Source organism: Cyphomyrmex costatus, unplaced genomic scaffold (assembly GCF_001594065.2).
Source record: "Cyphomyrmex costatus isolate MS0001 unplaced genomic scaffold, Ccosl1.0 scaffold340, whole genome shotgun sequence".
NCBI lineage: Eukaryota > Metazoa > Arthropoda > Insecta > Hymenoptera > Formicidae > Cyphomyrmex > Cyphomyrmex costatus.
In genome coordinates, this window is record NW_017277557.1 from 67,416 (window position 1) to 87,659 (window position 20,244).

At 33.6% G+C, this 20,244-nt stretch overlaps 3 protein-coding genes across 4 annotated transcripts; 2 read left to right on the forward strand and 1 right to left on the reverse strand.

Annotated features, from left to right (window-relative positions):
• The first annotated feature begins 815 nt into the window (after positions 1 to 815).
• On the forward strand, positions 816 to 8,673 carry LOC108776109 (doublesex- and mab-3-related transcription factor A2). Its single transcript, XM_018542622.1, has 3 exons — positions 816 to 1,028; positions 6,920 to 7,177; positions 7,990 to 8,673. The coding sequence occupies exons 1-3, from the start codon at positions 816 to 818 to the stop codon at positions 8,671 to 8,673; spliced, it is 1,155 nt and encodes a 384-aa protein (XP_018398124.1).
• Positions 8,674 to 11,341: 2,668 nt separating this feature from the next.
• Positions 11,342 to 16,445, reverse strand: hyx (cell division cycle 73 hyrax). 2 transcript variants are annotated; one of them, XM_018542644.1, is made up of 5 exons: positions 16,390 to 16,445; positions 15,834 to 16,078; positions 12,976 to 14,243; positions 12,543 to 12,684; positions 11,342 to 11,824 (listed from the first exon to the last, which is right to left on the reverse strand). In XM_018542644.1, the coding sequence occupies exons 2-5, from the start codon at positions 15,962 to 15,964 to the stop codon at positions 11,788 to 11,790; spliced, it is 1,578 nt and encodes a 525-aa protein (XP_018398146.1). In that variant the 5' UTR covers positions 15,965 to 16,078; positions 16,390 to 16,445; the 3' UTR covers positions 11,342 to 11,787. The 2 variants fall into 2 exon arrangements, with proteins under 2 accessions (XP_018398146.1, XP_018398145.1); XM_018542643.1 differs by having other exon boundaries at positions 16,350 to 16,441.
• Positions 16,446 to 16,606: 161 nt separating this feature from the next.
• Positions 16,607 to 19,946, forward strand: Vha26 (V-type proton ATPase subunit Vha26). Its single transcript, XM_018542642.1, has 5 exons — positions 16,607 to 16,846; positions 17,420 to 17,595; positions 18,920 to 19,088; positions 19,193 to 19,376; positions 19,578 to 19,946. Exons 1-5 carry the CDS (start codon positions 16,814 to 16,816, stop codon positions 19,694 to 19,696), a joined length of 681 nt encoding a protein of 226 aa, XP_018398144.1. The 5' UTR covers positions 16,607 to 16,813; the 3' UTR covers positions 19,697 to 19,946.
• The last annotated feature ends 298 nt before the right edge of the window (positions 19,947 to 20,244 follow it).

Below are 20,244 nucleotides of genomic sequence, written 5' to 3' on the forward strand. Positions count from 1 at the left end.
TGCGAAGTAACGCGGAAAAATGGGATAAAATCATACAACAGCGAGTATCCACGATACTCGGATACTGTGATACCATGCGATACGAGAATCTCGTCTCGTAGTAGGAGTGGCGATAAAAGTAAACACAACGGAACCAATCGTTGAAGAAGGGTGGTCCAGCGGCTGTTTGCCTTCTCGACCTTCCTCCGCTCCGGAGAGATGCCACGGTAGATCGCGTAGAAGAGCCTAAACGTCCTGGTACACCCGCACATCCGCGGCCAATCGAACGGGGGTCCGTCGTCAACCCGGAAGAGAGAAGAGACAAGATCTCTTCGGCGATTAGATTGCTCCGGTTCTCTTTTCGCGCAGTTCTATATTAACAATCGCCGAGAAATCGCGCACGCCACTGCCAATCTTAATCTCTAGTCTTGTGATTCTCGCTCTCGGAAACTTTACAGTATTTCTTTGAAAAAGAAACACCGTCAGCTTCATCATATAGCATATCATAATAATTATATCATCAATATATTTTACATTACTAATAATAAATATACATTTTATAAAATTGGTATTTGATTTTTTAATTTTCAATATCGGTTCACCAAGAGAAATCGTATGCACGTATATATTTGGAAAGGATTAAAAATCTCAACGCGGACGTTTGCTGCTCGAGTACTCCTCGATCGCGAAGACGTGCGCGAGTAAATAAACAAAATAATTGCTGGATCGTCTTTTTCCGACACGATTCTACGAGATCCGCGCCGAGCAATGTGAGCGGCCGAGTAAATAGAAAAAGAGGAACGATTGACTGATTTCTTGTGGTGAGGAACGCTACCATGCTCCGCGGCAAGAGCAGGAGCAGGTCGGAGAACAACGAAAACAACGAGGGAACGGAGACCGGAAAGCAGCGGAGACCGAAGTGCGCCCGTTGTAGGAATCACGGCCTCATTTCGTGGCTGCGGGGTCACAAGCGGGAATGTCGTTACCGGGAATGCCTGTGCCCGAAATGTTCCCTGATCGCTGAACGACAACGAGTGATGGCTGCACAGGTAAGTCGCACCCGGAAATTGCAAAATTTAATTTTACAAAATTATATTTTTTGACTAATTCTAAAAATAAGTTCTTTGTATATGTATATGTATAAATAATATGTTCAGTGGCTGACGATCGTTTTCGGCCAACGTACAATTTGACAATAATTTTTGTCAATTTTTAAATTTATATCAGTTAATCGAATTCTCATTATGATCAACTTTAGAACACAATGTTTTAAATACTGGACTTAAAATACTTGTGTAAATCTTCATTTACAAAAATTCTTCCTCTCAGCAATTCAATAAGATTATTCGATGACTGAGAACTATTAGCAGCTACTGCATGCTGAAAAAGGAGTTTGATATAATAGCTGCCAAATGTAGTTAGTAAAATAGTGCCAATTAAATGTTTGGTTAATGTAGCTAAACATAATTTTACCTTTACAAATATTTAGTAAATATTATCAAACGATATTACCAAGAGTAATACTAAATATTTGTAGAGGTAAAATCATGTTTGGTTAGATTAGCCAGACATTTCATTGACATTATTTCATTAAACATTTAATAGTTATTATTAAGTTCTTTTTTCGATAAACCAAAACAATTTATTAAAAAAAAAAAAATAAAGCAATTGAGTAATTGAGCATATTTAGTGTATTAACGCATCAGTTAGTCTTTCAGTTCTTAAGACACACGATTGAGTCATTCGGGCGCATTTCTTTTCTTTGAAATACTAGAAACATCAAGTAATTAATTACAACATTTACGTACGGCGTTTTTAAACATACAACGTTAAAAATACTTTCTAAAAATGTTAAAGATGTAAAAAAAGAATCACTTTTTTTGCATATTTATATAAAAATAATGAAAATTAACCCGAGACACGAATAGCCCATCGTACGCAATACTATAAAGGACTGAAAAATCATAGTATGGAGTATTAATACAGTAGGGATAAGAAAGAACGTTTTGAAGTATCTAAAAACTTAGTTACATATATAGAGATCTAAAAATAATTTTCTTGAAATTTTGCTATATGTGCTGCACAAATTCAAAGTCAGAAGACGACGGTGTCGTGTTCAGCGCGAGAAAATCCTTGAGATATATATTATAGGACTTCGAAGAGAAAAGAAGTGACTTTTTCCATTGAACTGTGTAATGCAAAAGTTTAAAATTCAAACAATCTTAACTTGCTGAAAATAGGTCATTATGTGATCATGAACTAAAATTTATTTGAAAACTTTTAAATTATACTTTTAGATGCCCTCCGCCAAAATAAGTATGTAAGAAACTCAAGTATGATGAGCAGTACTACAAAAAATTCTGACATTCCAGGAAGACGTCCTATACATAATTATTTCGATATACATAATTATTCGAGATATTTTAAAATTATTATTAAATCTGTATCTAGCTAAATTTTTAGATACTTTAGCAAAACCGTTCTTTCCCTGTAAAATCTGAAACCCTATAAATTTATCATTTGCTCTTCCTTTTCAATTTTTTATCCGATATCATACGTATTTCTTAGCACGCGCTCTCTCTGAATTTCTCTTTTTTTCGTTACATTATTCAGGCAAAATAACGGATGAAATAACGTTCTTTCAACCAACAATGCCATTATTTGTATCGTTTTACGAGTCTCCTCGCTGTTTAATATTAGAAAACTACGAACGACGCGATCCGAAATGTCAAATCTGCGCGATCATTCGCGAATGTAAATGTCACGGATCTCGCCCCGTTCATGCCGGCCGTCACTAATTTAGTACGCGCGAGCATGTTATCTCCGCGCTTTGAGTGGATTGTGTAGGGAAAATGTGAAAGAAAAATGTCAATTCGCTGTACGCCCAGTTAAGCGTAATTAACGTGCTTCCGATATTTTATTTCGCACGGTTCACCCTTCGGTATTTAAAAGACACACTCGATCGGAGCTCGTTATCGTCGTGTTCCGCATCCCTTTAATGAAAAGAGAATCGCGTCTCTCTCTCTCTTTTTCTCACAAAACGGAAAAAATAATATGAAATCGGCGAGATAATGTATACAGTTGAAATTCGATATTTATTATATATTTTGAAGAATGATATAATAGATAGAAGAAGAGAATAAAAAATTCGAGTTTCTCTTATAACAATTTTGTAGATCGGAATTCTTAATTAAACGTTTAACAGGGATGATTAATTTTATCGTGATTTTCATTTACTGTTAATTATTTTAATCCTCCGGTGCTGACGGTGGATTTACTGGATCCACTCTGAATTATGTTATAAATATAAAACAATTCAACTTTCTTTATGTTATACTTACATCTGTAAATTTTGATGAAATGTTTTTATTAAAACATGTTTTGAGTAAAATGTATTTACTTTAATATATTAAAATTTTATATACAAGTTTCGTTTTTCTCTCTGTTTCCTTGCATGAATAAATTAAGTAATCAGTGCAGTCTATTATTTTTGTATCAATTGCTACATTTTTAGTCTCTAAAGCTGATGAATTGGGGATCCATTCAATTATAAATCTCTGTCAAACAATTATTAGCCTTTTTAATTACGATAAATTAAATGTAACCCATTCATGCATAACCAGCAGGAGTGTGTAACAAGCATCAGCTCCGGAAGGTCAAACGTTTCCTCGTTCTCTCTCGATTATCAACAATTTATTTCTCCCTAACACATCGCCAAATGCGAACGTGTAATTGTTAGACCATATCGAAATTCGAACATTGCCATCGTATGCATAACGCATCTCTCGCGGTGTCCGTCCTCGTCCCCGAGGAGGAGAGACAGAAGCGACAGGAGGGCGAGATAAATTAAATCCATTAACGCTCGAGATATAGCGTTTCATTTCTGTTTGCATAGGCATTATGACACTCGATACTTTGTTTGCGAGGAGACTTTCGATGCGGTAAGCGCGCGGGAGCGAGCGGCGTTTAAACGCCGACTACCCCCTGTATCTTGGAACGAAAATAGTCGGACAGATCGAGAAACTCATACGGGTGGTTGCGGTTAAACAAAACACGCGTCCACGACCATCCATCCGGCAATAATCGCCGGTGCGCGACGCTAAATCGTCATGCAATTTTGCCGCGGAAACTTTTGTGCCAAGCGTGAACTCGGTTAATCCATGATGATTAACGTTGTCGGAAGTAATATCAACATCTTCGAGAGATATTATCGGAATTATTTACACATACGTATGTGTATACGGAAAAGACGGTTTTGCTAAGTATTTAAAAATTCAGCTTACAAACATATCAGATCTGAAAAAAAAAAGGTACATAGGACGGTCGAGCTGATTGCTAGAGAATATCAAAACCTTTTGCAACATTAAATACTCATCATGCTTGAGCATTCTAAATTATTCTGTGGTCCAACAAAATTATTTTCAGATCTGTATCTAACTAAATTTTTAGAGGAGACTGGAGCTCGTTAGCACAAAAGACAATATGTATTTATGACAAATGAAACAATGGAAAAGTAATCACAAAATATCTCTTTAACATTATAGGTATTTATTTCCGTAAGTTCATTTCAGTCAAACAAATATTGTAATGAAAAAAGAGAAAATTTTATTCAAAAGGAGGCAAGTAAATTATTAAGCGTTTCATAATTTCGTTTGTCTCTCGACTTGAGAAAGTAAAGTCTAAGTGATATATTTTTACTAATTAAAAGAAAAATGCTACTATACGACATGTTATTTTGAATAATAACAGTAATTTGTTGTAATGAAATTATTAAAATTGGACATGCGTACGTAGGAATGGATGCGTAATTGATTTTATATTTAAGAAAAGCTTTGAACATTTACAGCCTAATTCTGATGAAACGCCTTATATTTGATATTTCTATTATAAATTAAAAGTACCAAAAACAAGTTTGCAAATTATTGTCGTATCATGATTTATTGCTAATACCAACGTTTCGTGAACCTTGTTGCCGTTTACTTAAATATTAGTACGCTCCTCACCCTGATAAAGTGAACGGCAAGTTGGCATTAACAATGGATCACGATAAACGACAACTCGTAAACCCTTTGGCACTTCTAAAGGAAATACCGGTAAAAGCCTCGAAAGTATTTCTATGTTAAAATAAGTTAGAACTGAAATAATTTGTCTTTCTATAATAATATTTTGCTATTTGATTCTTACAAATAAGTAATTTTAAAAGATACGATGTTTACTAACTGTAAGAAATATATACATTCTTACCATTTATTTTTGTTATTTCTATTATATTTTTATTAATGTAAAAAGAGAGAGAGTATAAAATTTATTATAAAGACAATTTACACCATAATACGTATCTAATGTATCAATTTATCTGATCTATCGAGGCAAATTAACTATATCTAATGGAACATGCGTGTATATTTCACTTGCTACAAAGAAACTATTGGTAAAGTGTACAAAACTATTCCTGCAATAGAATGAAAATGTAGAGAAAGATTCTCTCTATCATGTTAATACATTTTAAGCATAATAATTAATTGAATACAAATACAATAAATATTTTTTGTAATAATATATTTGACGTTTATTGCAACATACTGTTACATTTTTTGGCTTTAGCTTTTGAAAATATTCTGATTACGTCTTTCTTTATTTACAAAAGTAATGCCTTCGTAAACTTTTGCGCCATATGCTGCTGTGTACTTACTCCGAGTGCCTTGTAACGCCTTCGTTTATTGATTTATATATGTTTTATATATTTGATTCCCCTAAACGTATCTAATGTTTTACAACTGTAAACCAACATGCGTTATTGAGGAATCTAATGCTAAAATTGTGAAAACGTGTGCCAAAACGAGTTTCAGTCTTTTATTCTTCAATAAATAAATATTATTCTTTAATAATTATCGCGACGACACATCGTCATTAATAAATCGCAATACTAATTGTACCTTATTGAATTTTGTGTCGTATGACTCATCGACGTATTTTCCTAAATAAGACTTTGTAGCGAATGCTTTTGTAACAAGCAGAGGAGAGAGAAACACATGGCGATATATTGACCCGCCCCGAGTGAAATCGGATAGTTATCCCTTTCGGACCTCGGTGATCGAACGGAGATCGACGAGAAAATGGGATGAAGCTCTGGCCTAGTAGATTCTTTCCAGTATCAGCGACGTGAAAGATTATTGCGGGTGGTCCAGCTTGGAATAACAGCATGGTAAATGCGGCCCATACATAAGCGACAGGTCCATTTATAAGTCAAGCGCAATCATGATCCATCACGATTCGATTGTTATGCGCTATGTATAAGAATCTTTATATACGTTGTATGTTTTGCTATATTAATTATAGCATGGAACTTCACGAATCGATACGAATCGTATTTTTACTCGTCTTTATCTCTGCATGTAATTTTATGACTTTAAATTATCTATTTCCAACATCTATAGAGGGAAATATTATATTTTATATTAAGATATGTTCTATTGGATTTATGCATTTTTAAGGGACTATTATAAATATATGCATTATTCATATACATACATCAGGATTAATATTTAATGAACTATCTTTTGCATATGGAAATATTTTACAATATATCAGAATACTTTTTCTTACATACTCTCTAAAAAGAGTAAAAATCAGCCATTATATTGAACAAAAGTGATACCATTTTCACTCTTTTTCAAGACTGACTCAATTTTTTTTCTCTCTTTGAGTGAGATTTCACTCCACGCGATTTAGAAAAAGTATAATACATGTATATATATTCTCTCTTCTATAATTTGTCCCTTTCTCTGCTTTTACCAAAATCGTGCAAAATACGCGAGATAATTGTCTTTATCAAAATTTATTAAATTCAATTTATTAAATTTTAAATAGGTATAAACATATTGCAAGAAATTACAATTTTTTCCTTTGAAAATGTATTAAAATAGTTGTTTTCGGTAAGGTTGCTCTGAAGAGACAACAGGCAGCCGAAGACGCAATCGCTCTTAAAATGGCAAAGGTGGCTACGGGACAGAAGCTCGATCGACTTCCTCCAGGCAAGATTTTCGGAATGTCCGTGACTGAGCCGAAATCGACGGTGGATCAAAATGAAGATGCGACTCCTGCTACAAAAAAACTCGACGGAATTTCTGAAGATGCTAATGATCTTCCACATGTGTCGACCGATGACGCTTTACCGGCTCGTGTTCAAAATTGTTCCGTACGTATAAAATAGGATCGTCAGAAAAAGATAACAAAATGTGACGAGTCAACTTGGATTCATTGTTTAATTAACTCTTTGAGAATGAGCGACCACTGTCAATGATTTCCTTTTTTATTTTGTTTTCATAAAACTTGGCTATTTTAGATTAATTTAAATAATAATAGCAATGGTTAATATATTAATCTAAAATATGGCTTGAAAATAAACAAAATAAGAGGTCAAGCATATGCCGTGCACTGGATCGTATTAGTGAAAGTTATTTATATCATAAAGTACAATTACGTAATTACAATAGTTTATCTGGTAATGATATTTAACGTTATCGTGGTTTATTGTTTTGCTTGGGTCATCTCACACATATTATCATAAAACACAGTTTCAGAGACTTTAACATTGTTAAAAGTAATATCAAATTTCGCTTTATTTGAAATTTATTCATTACACAAACAGTTAGTAACTGACCGTTAGTAACAGACCGGAACGAGTGGGTTATAAGCGCATTAAATTCCAAACTCTGAGCGTAAGCTCTGTGATACGAGTTTCTGCTTCATTACTCTTTTAAATTTTGATATTTTCAAGTTACATTCAAATTCAATGATTCCAAGAAACTCATAAAACCGAGTTTCATAGTAATCAATAAATTATTTCTTGTTAATCCATTATATTGGATTACATTTCAAATTGTAGAATTCTAAAGCCAGAATTAAATTTAGCGACGACCACAAAAACTCTCGGAAAACAAGCTGGTTTTCCACAAATTACTGTTAGAAAGCCCTCTTTCTTCTAAGTAATCCCGTTTTCACTCTTAGGACAACCTGGAAACCTCTTCGAGATCCAGAAGTCTCTTCTTCGACGCCGGCAAACTGGAGGGTGTCAGGGAAACCACCTTGGTATCTCAGACTTCCGTGGAGACTCTAGCCCGCCTATTTCCGAATACCAAGCTGTCGGTCCTGCAGCTGGTACTGCAACGTTGCGGTCAAGACCTACTCAAGGCAATCGAGTACTTTGCGAGCGACAACTTGGGCATCACCGAACCAGCGACGTCAACTAGTATCGGCCACACGTCCTCGGCCTTTCGGCCCCCGCAAACAATCGTCGACAGCAGCGCGGGGGAACAACAGCAACAGATTCCCGGCACGATGCTGGCACCGATCTATACCAGTCTGTCCAGAAACGTTTACGGGGATGCGGGTTATTGCCTACTAAATATCGTGCCGACTGAGCAGTTTGCTAAGGGGACTGATCTGCCGATCGCGAAAACGACAGTCGATCAGGAGACGGTAGCTCTTAATTTTCGCTACAACAATTACTTCACCTCCGGCGTGCAACAGCAACTGAGGGATGCTCATGTGTGCGCCCAAGTGGCGGCGGATCGACTGTCAATCGCCAGATCGGCGGGCATATTGCATCATTTGCCATCCACCACGGCCGTTCTGCCGAGCATTCCTTGTGTGCAGCCCAATTGCACGCAATGCAACTACAAGTTCACGTAAATGTATTTGTTTAAAGGAGTACAGCTAGCTCTGGTACAGATTTTGTTCTGGTAAATCACTGCAGAATATATATGATATATATATATATATAAACTCTTAATATTAATTCCTCTAAAAGAAATTGGAAAAAATAAATGTACAGGGATTAAAACATTTTATAATTTTCTTCATCTATATAAGAAATTTGCTTTAATTGGAAAGTAATTATAATACATTATTTATACATTACCGCTTAGAAATTTGCAGTACTCTATAATTTTTAAATAAAAATACTATTTTTATCAATTTTTGTTTTTGAATATATACTATTGGAAAAATGATTTATATTTAAAACAACAAACTTTCGTATATTTACAATAATTAATAAGTATAATTAGTTAAAAATTAAAAATTAAAATAGGATAAGGCTCTGATACATACATCAGTCAAGGAAATAGTGCCTATAAGAACCAAACATTGGATAGTCGTATGTACTATTTTTTATTCGTGAAAATTAACAATATATTAATAACTGTATATATGTATGTTTCAATCCTCGATATGTATCCTTCTCAATATAACAATCAGTCATATTAATAAAATTACGTTAACATTAGTCATGATGCAGAAACAACATTACTTTGAGGTTGTATAATACAATAAATAATATAGCGCAATGTCGCGTCTTGTGCAGAATGATATCCAAAACGTATTTATTATGTGTTCAAAGTCTTATTATAATAATTTTCAGATTAAACTACAAATGATTATAATTATAAATGAGGAAACAAATTAATAAATATGACAATGAATAAACTTTTCTTTTCAATTTACATGATAGAATCACGAATAAAAAATAGTACACACGACCATCTAGTGTTTAGCTCTTATAGGCACTATTTTGTTGACCGATATAATTAAATTTTATTTTTAAATTATAAAGATAAATTTTTCAGTAATAGTACATATTTCAATTACAGTGTTGTGATATTGTTTACTGAGTTTAAACTCGTTGTACAAAAGAAAGACCGATATTATTCAATTTTCTGTGAAAAAAATACTTGATGGAAAGTAATTGAAAAGAACGCGCAACGATTCCCTTTCTCAAGTGGTTGCTCGAGAGGGAGAAAAACGGTATTGCAGCGAGGATATCAGGGAAAACGAGGAAAATCCATCGTATTTATCGAAGTAATAGAGCGTCGGTAATCTAGTTAGAAATATTTGATCTACCACCGTATAAACAACGCCGGCCGGTCAATCGTATCATAGCCGGAGTCGCGCCGCGAGCAATTTACTTTAGCTTTGGTTTTAGGTGCAGGGAAAACAGACCGAATTCCCCCTCGCAAATCCTTGCTCCGTCTTCTCTCCCCTGGGAGGATTCGCGGCGTCGCGTCTCGAATTACAAAGCACGCGTAAACTTAATACCGTTATCGACCGTCGAAATGTAATATCTCTTCCTTGCTTGCTTGAAAAATTGAACGAGACAAACCCTCGTCGTGTTGGCACTTGAAATTTTTTTTTACGCTCATATTCTGTTCGATCCTCGAATAAAACATTTAGTTTTGAATAATATAAATTCACAACTTAACACGTACAGTATTAAGTGGTGTCTACTATGAGATTTTAGGGCCTCTTTTACAAACTTCTGATTAAATTAATCGATTAATTTCACGCAGAAGTGTCAACAGCAATTTAATGTATCACACACACACAGACCGTCTTCTCTCTCTTCTTATTTTTGAGACGAACTGTGTTTAGTTCTTAGATTAGCAATTTTGATGATTGAGCTAACCAAACGGGATTTCTTTGGAGCTAATCATCGATTAGAGTTAATCGGAGTTGGTGAAAGAGACTCTTAGTCCCAAATAATAGGAATAAGTTAGCTTTAAGTTTAAGATCTGGTTAATTACGATCGAATGTGAAAAGAATAATCTATTTATTGAGCTTACGGCTAAAAGTGCGATTTCACGGAGTTTGGATTTCATACCCAAATGTTGCTCTCACTCTCATCAGTATAATCTCGAAATAGAATGAGGGAAAACCTAGATTCCAATTTTCCAGATTTCCCCGCAAATATCTCCTGTTTTCATAAAGAATAAAATATTAGGATATGCCTAAATAGCGTGTTGATAGCTAAGCAACCCTGGATTTGTATATAAATAGAGCGACCAGAGTTTGCTAAATACTCGTCACTCAAATGTATAATAAATAGCCCTCCATTCTAAGTACCAAGTTGCAACTATAATACTTTTTTATTTTTAAATCCCTTAAGAGAATATATATCTCTCGCTCACAATACACATACATTTTGTACTCATATAAATCCAGTGTTGGGTAGCTATTAAAGCGCCATTTTGATATATCAAGCTCCATGAAAATGTAGGAGGCATTTGCGGCAAGATATTAAAATCTTTTCCGCCCGCTTTGTTTTTAGCTAAACTAATAGAAGTCGAATCGGAAATATTTAGGTACGCATTTCACTACGTGAAATCGCGCGTTAAAACTTATCACATTTATTACATTGCGTTTCGAGACTTAAGGCGTAAAACAAACCTTTAGCCTTAAACCGCAAAAAATTAACCGACCATAATCGAGTATTCTCCTCACATTCAACTGTGATTGGTCAATTTTTATGTTTAAAATTTAAGTTTTATACCTGAAAATCTTATTAATGTAGACGCCGCTCTAATTTTTTAATTGAAAAAAGCATAAGGCCGATGATCTCATTAACTCTGATTAACTTAATCTACTGCATGATTGTTACATTGAAACTGATCAATCATATTTGTTGTTCAGTAGTATTGATTAATCACAGTTGACATTTAATCGATCAATTAGGTTAATCAGAATTAGTGAGACCGGCCCATAATTCGTTGCAATTTTTTTAGTATTTTATTCGTGCAAGCAACAATAAAATGTAAACGCTAACATAATATGACAACGATTCAGTTGTCACACATCACATTGCTTATTATTATTCGCGGGTACCTTTATACGCGAATAATCAGCGTCACAATACCATCGGCTAAGAGCCTCATTGCCCTTTTTATTTCTGGTAAAAATTCCAATCGATGGGAGTATGAGACGCAGGGATCAATATATTGCCATTTCTGTAATCTGAATTGATTTAGAATTTCAGAAACGAAGGTGCGGCTTGTTCTTGATCATATGTCTGTAAAAATAGAATTTATTGTTATTAGACATACTGACGTAATAATGATCAATGTAATATCAGTTAAAAAATATATATGAGTCTATTTGATAAGAAATTATCTCCAGACATACTTGTATGAAATGTTTTTAGTGAGAGCAAAAAAACTTGCATAATTTTTCTTATTTAATAAAATCTTTCTTTTGAAAAATTAAGAATAACATTGGTTTAATCAACAAAATATATAAGTATAATATGACATGAAAATACAATTTCTATTTATTAAAATTACAATGTGCACTTGACTACTTTTGAAGAACTGGAGAAAAGATTTTGGAACTAAAAATGCAAAAAGAGAAAAATCCTAGAGTTTTTTTTAGATAGAATAGAATTTTTATTATTTCAAAGCATTTTTATTATTCTATTAATAAAAAACTTATATACTATGTTACAAAATATTACATTTAGTTATTTATTGAAAAAATGTAATATTTTTTTCATTTACGTTTGTGTCAAAATGTTATGTCTATGTTATGTATACGTATAAAATTAGAATACTAGTCATAAGTTCTTACATTACAAGTTTTACGAGAACTAGTTACGAGTCTTACGATTCTGCTTAGAATTTAGACATGACTTGAAAAAGTAATTATCAATTTAATTTCAGAAATAAAATTGTTATATTAGAAAGATATACGTACGTGTATGTGATAATAAATTAAATTAATAAGATACTCACTTATCGAGATATTCCCAAAATATCATTAACGCTGCTCTATCCAAATGCCTCTTTGTCCGACTCAATTCAATTACTGTGACAGCCCATCGCGCTACGTTTGTGTCCAGTCTCATTTCATCGTATTTCAAGTGAAATGCACATACTGTGGAAGAAGGAACAATTTTTTGCTTATACATTCGAAATACGATACCAAGTCATAGATACAAATGAAATATATGACCGAGTTATATTTCGTCTTTCTGTGAAATTTACAATAATATTGTAATTTACAATAATATTGATGTATATTCCTCGCAATGTAATAAAAAAAACGACTAACTCAATTATGATACGTTATTCCATAAACTGAGAAAAATCTAAAAGATAGTATAAAAATGCAAAAATAATCATACATGTGTATTCGTATTTTCATTACAAAGAGATTTTTTCATACTTTTTGAAAATATTTCCACTGGGTTGCCATCGAAAGGCCAACCTTTGAATTGCCAAGCTGGTCCCATGACAAACACAGCAACGACTCTCTCCCAATCGGCGTTAGTGAGTTTTTGTGGATTATCGACTACCCGATAAGGTACGGTTAGACCACCGTCCTTCCGCCGTTGAAGAAGCACTTCATTCTCTCGCTTGCAACCCTGTGACCGTTTGTCGTCGTTATTAATGTACTTCAAGTCTTGGAGGATGTCCTTAGCGTTGTACATAGTAATGAGAGATGTGTTGGCGCTAGGAATGATGATAATGGGCGTTCGACTGGGTCGCTTGTTCTGTGCAGCTTGCTGAGGCGTTAGTTTAGCGGCAGATGTTGGCAGTAAACCGGAGGTTGGCGTAGCGGACGGATTGGTCGAGGGTTTCCTCACGGCGGGATTTGTACCCTCAGTTACGGACTTTAGAGTCATGCCGTGGTAAGTTCCCATGGTGTCGATCTTAAAGCCTTCCGTTTCTTCCTTCTGCCGAATGAAACGTTCCTGATCGTAACGATTGTAGACGGCTGGTTGTGGCAGGGGTCTCATGGGTGTCGAGCGCGGTGTCACCATGGGTGTAGGCACGATCGGGCCCTTCTGCCTTCCTTCTTCACGTGCCTTAATGCTTTGCAGAATCGCAAAGATGTTCTTTGCGAAGATCTTGCCGCTACTCTGCAAGATAGTGGCGCGTGTTCGCCATTGACGCTCGCGGGATACGATATCTTTTGTATCGTCTACATCCATATCAAGAATTACACGTAAATCCGATCCGATGATGTCGTCGTTCTCCTTGATAGTAGTGCGTTTCTTTGCCAAACGTTTCGCCTTGATTGCAGCAATTTTTTCCACTGACATTGCCTCCGAGAGAGATTTGATATTGTCAACGGTAACTGAAGCTTCCTTAGGAGCATCTAAACGTGCAGCTAGTTGCTCCTTTACTTTCTGTACGTGAGTCTCCTCAAAACGGGGTTTTTTTGACGAGCCACTTTCCAAGCCATCCTCGGTGGCACGTTTCACCTGTGTTGGGATCTCCAACGGCGCCGACTTGTCTATGGCGGCTGACGTGGCAGTTTCACCATTGAGGTAGGCCAGCAAATCTTTTCTGTCGGGTCGACGCACCACCGGAATATTCTCCGCAGCTGCTTGTCGCACATAGACTGGATGTGTAAGTTGAACATGTTTGAGCAGAAATAAAAGACACTCGAGTGTATAGTATTCCTTAGGTGTTCCTTCTTTTCCGGATCTGGAAAACAGAAAAAATATAAATATCCTTCTCACAGAGATTTTTCTTCATTTTGTAGTATAAGACGCTTTTATTATAAATATTTTATCAATATTTATATATCTTTTTATAAAAAAAATATATAATAAGTGCAGTCTTGGTCACATAAGCACCCTACAAATCGATGTAAATGTCTGTGTATATCTAATAAAAAATAAATTAAACATTTATTGCCATAATTTTAATATACTGTTAATTTTTTTCGGATTTTATTACTTTTTTCCATTTTTTCAAGAGAAAATGCAATAAATCTGAGATTACTTTTATACTTATAATCACGACTATACTTGCTTTCAGTATAAATTGTCATATAAATGCGTTTAATTTTAAAATTAAAATATCACAATATATATAGTTTGATTTAAAATTCAACTGAAAAAACAAAGGTAAGAAAATAACAAACTCATACTACTTTTTTAATTTAAGAGCAAACGTAATCTTATAGGTTTGCATGTAGAAGAAAAATAATTGAGAAACACACACACACACACACACACACACACACACACACACACACACACACACACACACACACACACACACACACACACACACACACACACACACACACATTCGAATCAAACATATTTCCAATCTTGTTAGAAGTCTTTTTCATTTTACTTTAAAAGCTTGATTTCAAAAAAGTTTTACATTTTTTGTTGAAAATATAAGACACTATAATTATTAGTATCATATAATTTTTATATCTCCTTAAATCCCGTTTCACAACTCACGGTTAACTCTTAATCAAGGTTCAACTTATTTCTCATCTCTTTCCAATTCTAGAATTATAAAAAGGTAAGGAGTAAGTTAAAAGTAAGGTTAAGAGTTAACCATGAATTGTAAAACTCTTACACAGCTAAAATGCTGTGTTTGACTATATCATTGTCTTATATCACTTCATAAATAACAAATTTTTACATTTTATTATTTATTTTTTCAAAAATGTTACTCCAGAAAAAGATTAAGATTATATTCGGTGATATAATCAGATTCCAAATATGTCTGAATTTCAAACATGAATGTATAAAATCTTTTTTTATTTCACTCTAGTGGTAAAATAAAAAAACTAAGCAATATGCTTCAGCTACAATTCAAAGCTATGTGTCACATAGTGTATATGATAATGTTCTAAAAAGCACCTGGAATTATAAATTCTGACGTCAAATCCAGAAGGTTAAGAATCAATAATAAAGATCACAATCAGTAGAGAGAGAAATTTTGAAAAATATACAAAAAATTGAAAAAGTATAGAAAGTTTGGAGTCTCTAAAGAAAATTAAAAAATGTTTTAGAGAGAAAAATCACGTAACACAAGACACATGGTGAACACAATTTCTAACACAGTCTCCAGCTTTCACTGACTTGGCAAAAAAGTTTAATTACATCTGTCATGAGTTTGTTTAACTGTTGTTATCAGACTTTCATGCCTTGTACAGCGTATTTTTCTTCTTTCCCCCGACTCTCCTACTCTCGCTTTAAAGCTTGGCAGTCAAGTATAGATTGCAATCGCGCGAAGTAGTTCCAAGAAGCTGTCTTGCTGTACACTCACCCATAAGTCAGATAATTGGTCTTGACATTTTTGGGCCAGGAGAACTCGCCGAATATGATTTGATTCTCTCGTTCGATTATTTCCTTCTTGTTAACATTATATTGCCGCAGCAGACTCAACGGATCCGCCATGGTCACAAATCTCAGAGCAGTGATACGATTTCCAACCCGCTTGCAGCTGTGGGAGCTAACGTGTCTCGTTGCCCAACACTACACCGTGTTAGGTACTACACCAACGATAATTCACTGAAGGCAAAATGGAAAGGCGGGAAAATACTTAGTATAGGCAGTGAAAGGTTAATCACTGAATCTGACTCAAGTTTAAAGATAATTTATTACTAACTCAAATAAATATGCTAACTCGTGTGACATTAATAATAACGGTATCGCAAGACTGGCTATGACATAGAGAACTTAGAAATTAATGGCAAGATAATTGTCTAACGACATGAACAATTAAGATCTCGCGTCGTAACTTAAAAAGGGAAAATAATACATCTTACAAAGCACTACTTACAATTTATCGCCGTGTTTTATAAAAGATATGCATGACATACACAATACACTGGACTGCACTCACAGAACGACTGCACTCTGGCACTGGAGACTGGACACTTCTGTTGCTTCTATCTTTCTAAATTTCTACTTAACGAATAAGCGAGTATATTTTAAACAATTCTAGAGAGGAAACTGAAAAAGAAGAGAATTGAACGCTGCAGCTAACGCCTGCAACGCCACACAGTCAAAGAAGAACATTTGAGAAACATCCTTCCACCATGATTTGATCTAGCTGTCGTTGTTGCATGCGTTTTGGAACGCGCCTCTGGTCACACTTCAGGTCATATGACCGACGTTACGCCGAGTGTTGGATGTGCTGTTGTAGGCGTTGACTGAACGACTCATCTTCATCGAGTCTCGTGATCTCGAGTCCTTACAAGCCCACCAAATATCTTTAAGAAAGAAAATTATCCGGACGACATCATGGCTCTCAGTGACGCGGACGTTCAGAAGCAGGTGAGGTTTAAAATCTCCTATGTCGCATCCTTCCATGAAACATTCCGTCCTTTTCCCGAACTCACCTCCTTCGAACTCAGTATTATACTGTTGCGCTATTAATATCTCATCGAATATATTTATAGTTACGCTAAAACATAATTCTTCTACCTCCGTCAGGTGCCTTTTTTAAGAGGGATATATTTTTCCAAGTATCTTGGATTTTGTTTTCATAGCTGTTCGAAATCGTGATTCTTATTATGTACCTGGAACCGAAGTAAAAAAGTAACAGGGCGAGAGTAAAATCGATTAAATAAATGATGGTTTACCAAACTTGAATAGCTGATATCTCGTCAAAAAATTCTTTAGTCATTTCAATATCTTTACATCTTACTGTCTGTGAACTAAACATTTACAAATTTAATAATTATTGAAGCTCTTTGCTAAGACATTGATTTAAAGAACATACATTTTTATGAAACTTCGTGGAAAGAAAAGAAATATTATTTTTAATGGTATTAATATTTAAATAGTTGGTTATTATTTTTTATTACTATAAGAAGCTTTTCTAAAGAAAAGATGGTATGATTATAGATCAAACATATGATGGCCTTCATAGAACAAGAGGCCAATGAAAAGGCAGAGGAAATAGATGCCAAGGCAGAAGAAGAATTTAATATTGAGAAGGGACGCCTGGTGCAACAACAGCGTCTCAAGATTATGGAGTATTATGAGAAAAAAGAGAAACAAGTTGAACTGCAAAAAAAGATGTATGTTTAAAAAATTATTTTATTTTCTTTATATACATATATTTTATTACACACACACACACACACGCGCACGCACATACACACACACACACACATACACACGCATGCATGCATACGCATACACACTACATATGTATATATTGTTTTAGTATGTGTATAATATTATACGCTTAGTTTTATTTTATTACGTGTATATATATATATACACATACATATATACGTGTATATATATATACACATGTATATATATACATATATGTATGTAAGTGTATATGTGTGTGCGTGCGTGCTGTATAAACTATTATGCTAATTCTATTGGTACTTCTAAATCTTATCAATAAATTGATGAAGTTAGTTAATACACACAGTCAACTTATACTAAGACAATTGATTTTCTTAAGATTGATCAAATCCAACTTTATTCCTTTCTATTAATTCAGCTAAACGACTCACTGTACAATTAACTTATATGTAAATATGAAAAATCATAGTCACCTATTCAGGTTAAAATTAGTTAAGACTTAAGATTTTTGACTATCAACTCATTATAGAATCAGTTTTAAAAATTATAATAATCTTATAATTTAAGAGGATCCTTTAAAGTCATCTATGTTTTATCGATTTTCTTTCACAAATGATAATTTTTCTAACTGCCTTTACAGATTTAAAATCCTTTCACCTTTCTTTATAATTAAAATATAAACAGTAATTTAGTCCCAACTGATTGATTTAATACAAAAAAACGCAAAAAAATATTAAAAATTATAATTTTGTCAGCTTCTGAGAGTCATGTAACTTTTGCCCTATGGTAGAAATGTGACAAGTTCATGACAAATAAGCATTTTATATATATATATATATATATATATATATATATATGTATGTATATATATGTACATACATATTTACATAAACATTTTTATTTTTCATATTTCTTACTTTAAAAAAAAGTTACCTGATTGATACTCTGGTGCTAATTTATAATAATATATTTGCTTTATATATATAACTTTTATATTTTGTATATATAAAATTACTTTGGTTTGAACTAGAGATTACATGAACAAACAATGTTGAGTTCTTAGAATTAGATTTAGATACCTAATATGAAAGATTAGTTAGAAAATTTGTACATGTATGTGCATTATTGATGTAAGAGTACATAGTAATGTGTATGTGTATCAATACACGTAAATCATGTGTGTAAATCTTACAGAATTGATAAAACAGACTTTAAGATCTGTTTATAAAAATTAATTTTATTTATTTTATAAAAATATCTAATATGCAATTGCATTTTATTTTATGATTTTATTAATTGTAGACAATCTTCGAACATGCTTAACCAGGCACGGTTGAAGGCTTTAAAAGTACGTGAAGATCATGTACGCAACGTTCTTGAAGAAGCTAGAAAGAGATTAGGTGAAATAACTCGTAATCCCGCACAGTATAGAGAAATTCTTCAGCTTTTGATAATCCAAGGACTTTATCAAGTAATTTATTATTTTAATTATTTTGATATTATCATGTATTAACATTGTTTATTACTTTTTTTAATCTTATAAATATTTCTATAACATAATTAATATTTTTACAGCTAACAGAGACAAATATTACTCTTCGTGTTCGTCAAGTCGATCTGCCGCTCGTAGAATCCCTTATTGACAATGTTCAACAGCAATATAAGCAGAAAACTAAGAAAGATGTTGTTTTGAAGATCGATTCTGATAATTTCTTGCCCACAGAAAGTTGCGGAGGTGTGGAATTATTAGCATCCAAAGGTAATTATAACATCGAAATATATTTTGTTGTACTTTAGAATTATTAATTATCGTTTCGCGAAAATAATAAGAAATATATATAATCACTATAATGTATCATGTAAGTTTAAAAATGACTTGAATTATAATTTTGATTTTAACAAAGTAATTATATTAATTACCGAATTAATATTGTATACAAAATAACTTTTTGTTCCACAGGGCGCATAAAGATTAGCAATACTTTGGAGACCAGATTAGAGCTAATAGCACAACAATTGATACCTGAGATCCGTTCCGCCCTGTTTGGACACAATTTCAATCGCAAATTTAATGATTAAGCTAGTTTTTCTCGACAATTGATTGACTCTCCAAAACATTCCTTTTAACAACAAATTACTTTATCGCATTATCATGTATTATATAGAATAAAATTAGCATATGACACGCTTTCTGTCGAGACTCATGCCTAATATTTTCAATGAAAGTATCTGATTAATTGCCGTGCAATACTTGTCGTTGAATGAGTTGCAAACAAATTGTACAGTACTCGTCACAAGTACTCATTTTACTTTATTCCTATCCTTCTGACAGACGATAATCATGAACATAAAATGTATAGCAATTACTTCGTAATATATTGAATATCAATAACAAATTTCTGTTAAATTGATGTTTACAAATAAGACGGTGTACTTTCTCAGGATAGGAATGTTAACGCGGATGAAATATATAATTAACAATTAATGTTCTTGACTGCTTGTGTTAAAAAGAATAGCAATTGTAATTGAATGTAGTACAGTCAATATATTGTGCAGAATCGTAATAAACAGAAGTATTGAATGCGCTTTATATGTATACGATATATTTGTACACTTATAAAGCATAT

Excerpts from the sequence above, each read along its gene's own strand:
- LOC108776109 (XM_018542622.1), top strand. The coding sequence starts at position 816 with ATGCTCCGCGGCAAGAGCAGGAGCAGGTCGGAGAACAACGAAAACAAC. Across the intron at positions 1,029-6,919 it reads AACGAGTGATGGCTGCACAG|GTTGCTCTGAAGAGACAACA; the intron begins GTAAGTCGCACC and ends GTTTTCGGTAAG. Across the intron at positions 7,178-7,989 it reads CTCGTGTTCAAAATTGTTCC|GACAACCTGGAAACCTCTTC; the intron begins GTACGTATAAAA and ends TTTCACTCTTAG.
- hyx (XM_018542644.1), bottom strand. The coding sequence starts at position 15,964 with ATGGCGGATCCGTTGAGTCTGCTGCGGCAATATAATGTTAACAAGAAG. Across the intron at positions 12,685-12,975 it reads AGTGGAAATATTTTCAAAAA|TATGTGCATTTCACTTGAAA; the intron begins GTATGAAAAAAT and ends CTTCTTCCACAG. Across the intron at positions 11,825-12,542 it reads TTTTGGGAATATCTCGATAA|ACATATGATCAAGAACAAGC; the intron begins GTGAGTATCTTA and ends CTATTTTTACAG.
- Vha26 (XM_018542642.1), top strand. The coding sequence starts at position 16,814 with ATGGCTCTCAGTGACGCGGACGTTCAGAAGCAG. Across the intron at positions 16,847-17,419 it reads ACGCGGACGTTCAGAAGCAG|ATCAAACATATGATGGCCTT; the intron begins GTGAGGTTTAAA and ends GTATGATTATAG. Across the intron at positions 19,089-19,192 it reads TAATCCAAGGACTTTATCAA|CTAACAGAGACAAATATTAC; the intron begins GTAATTTATTAT and ends ATATTTTTACAG.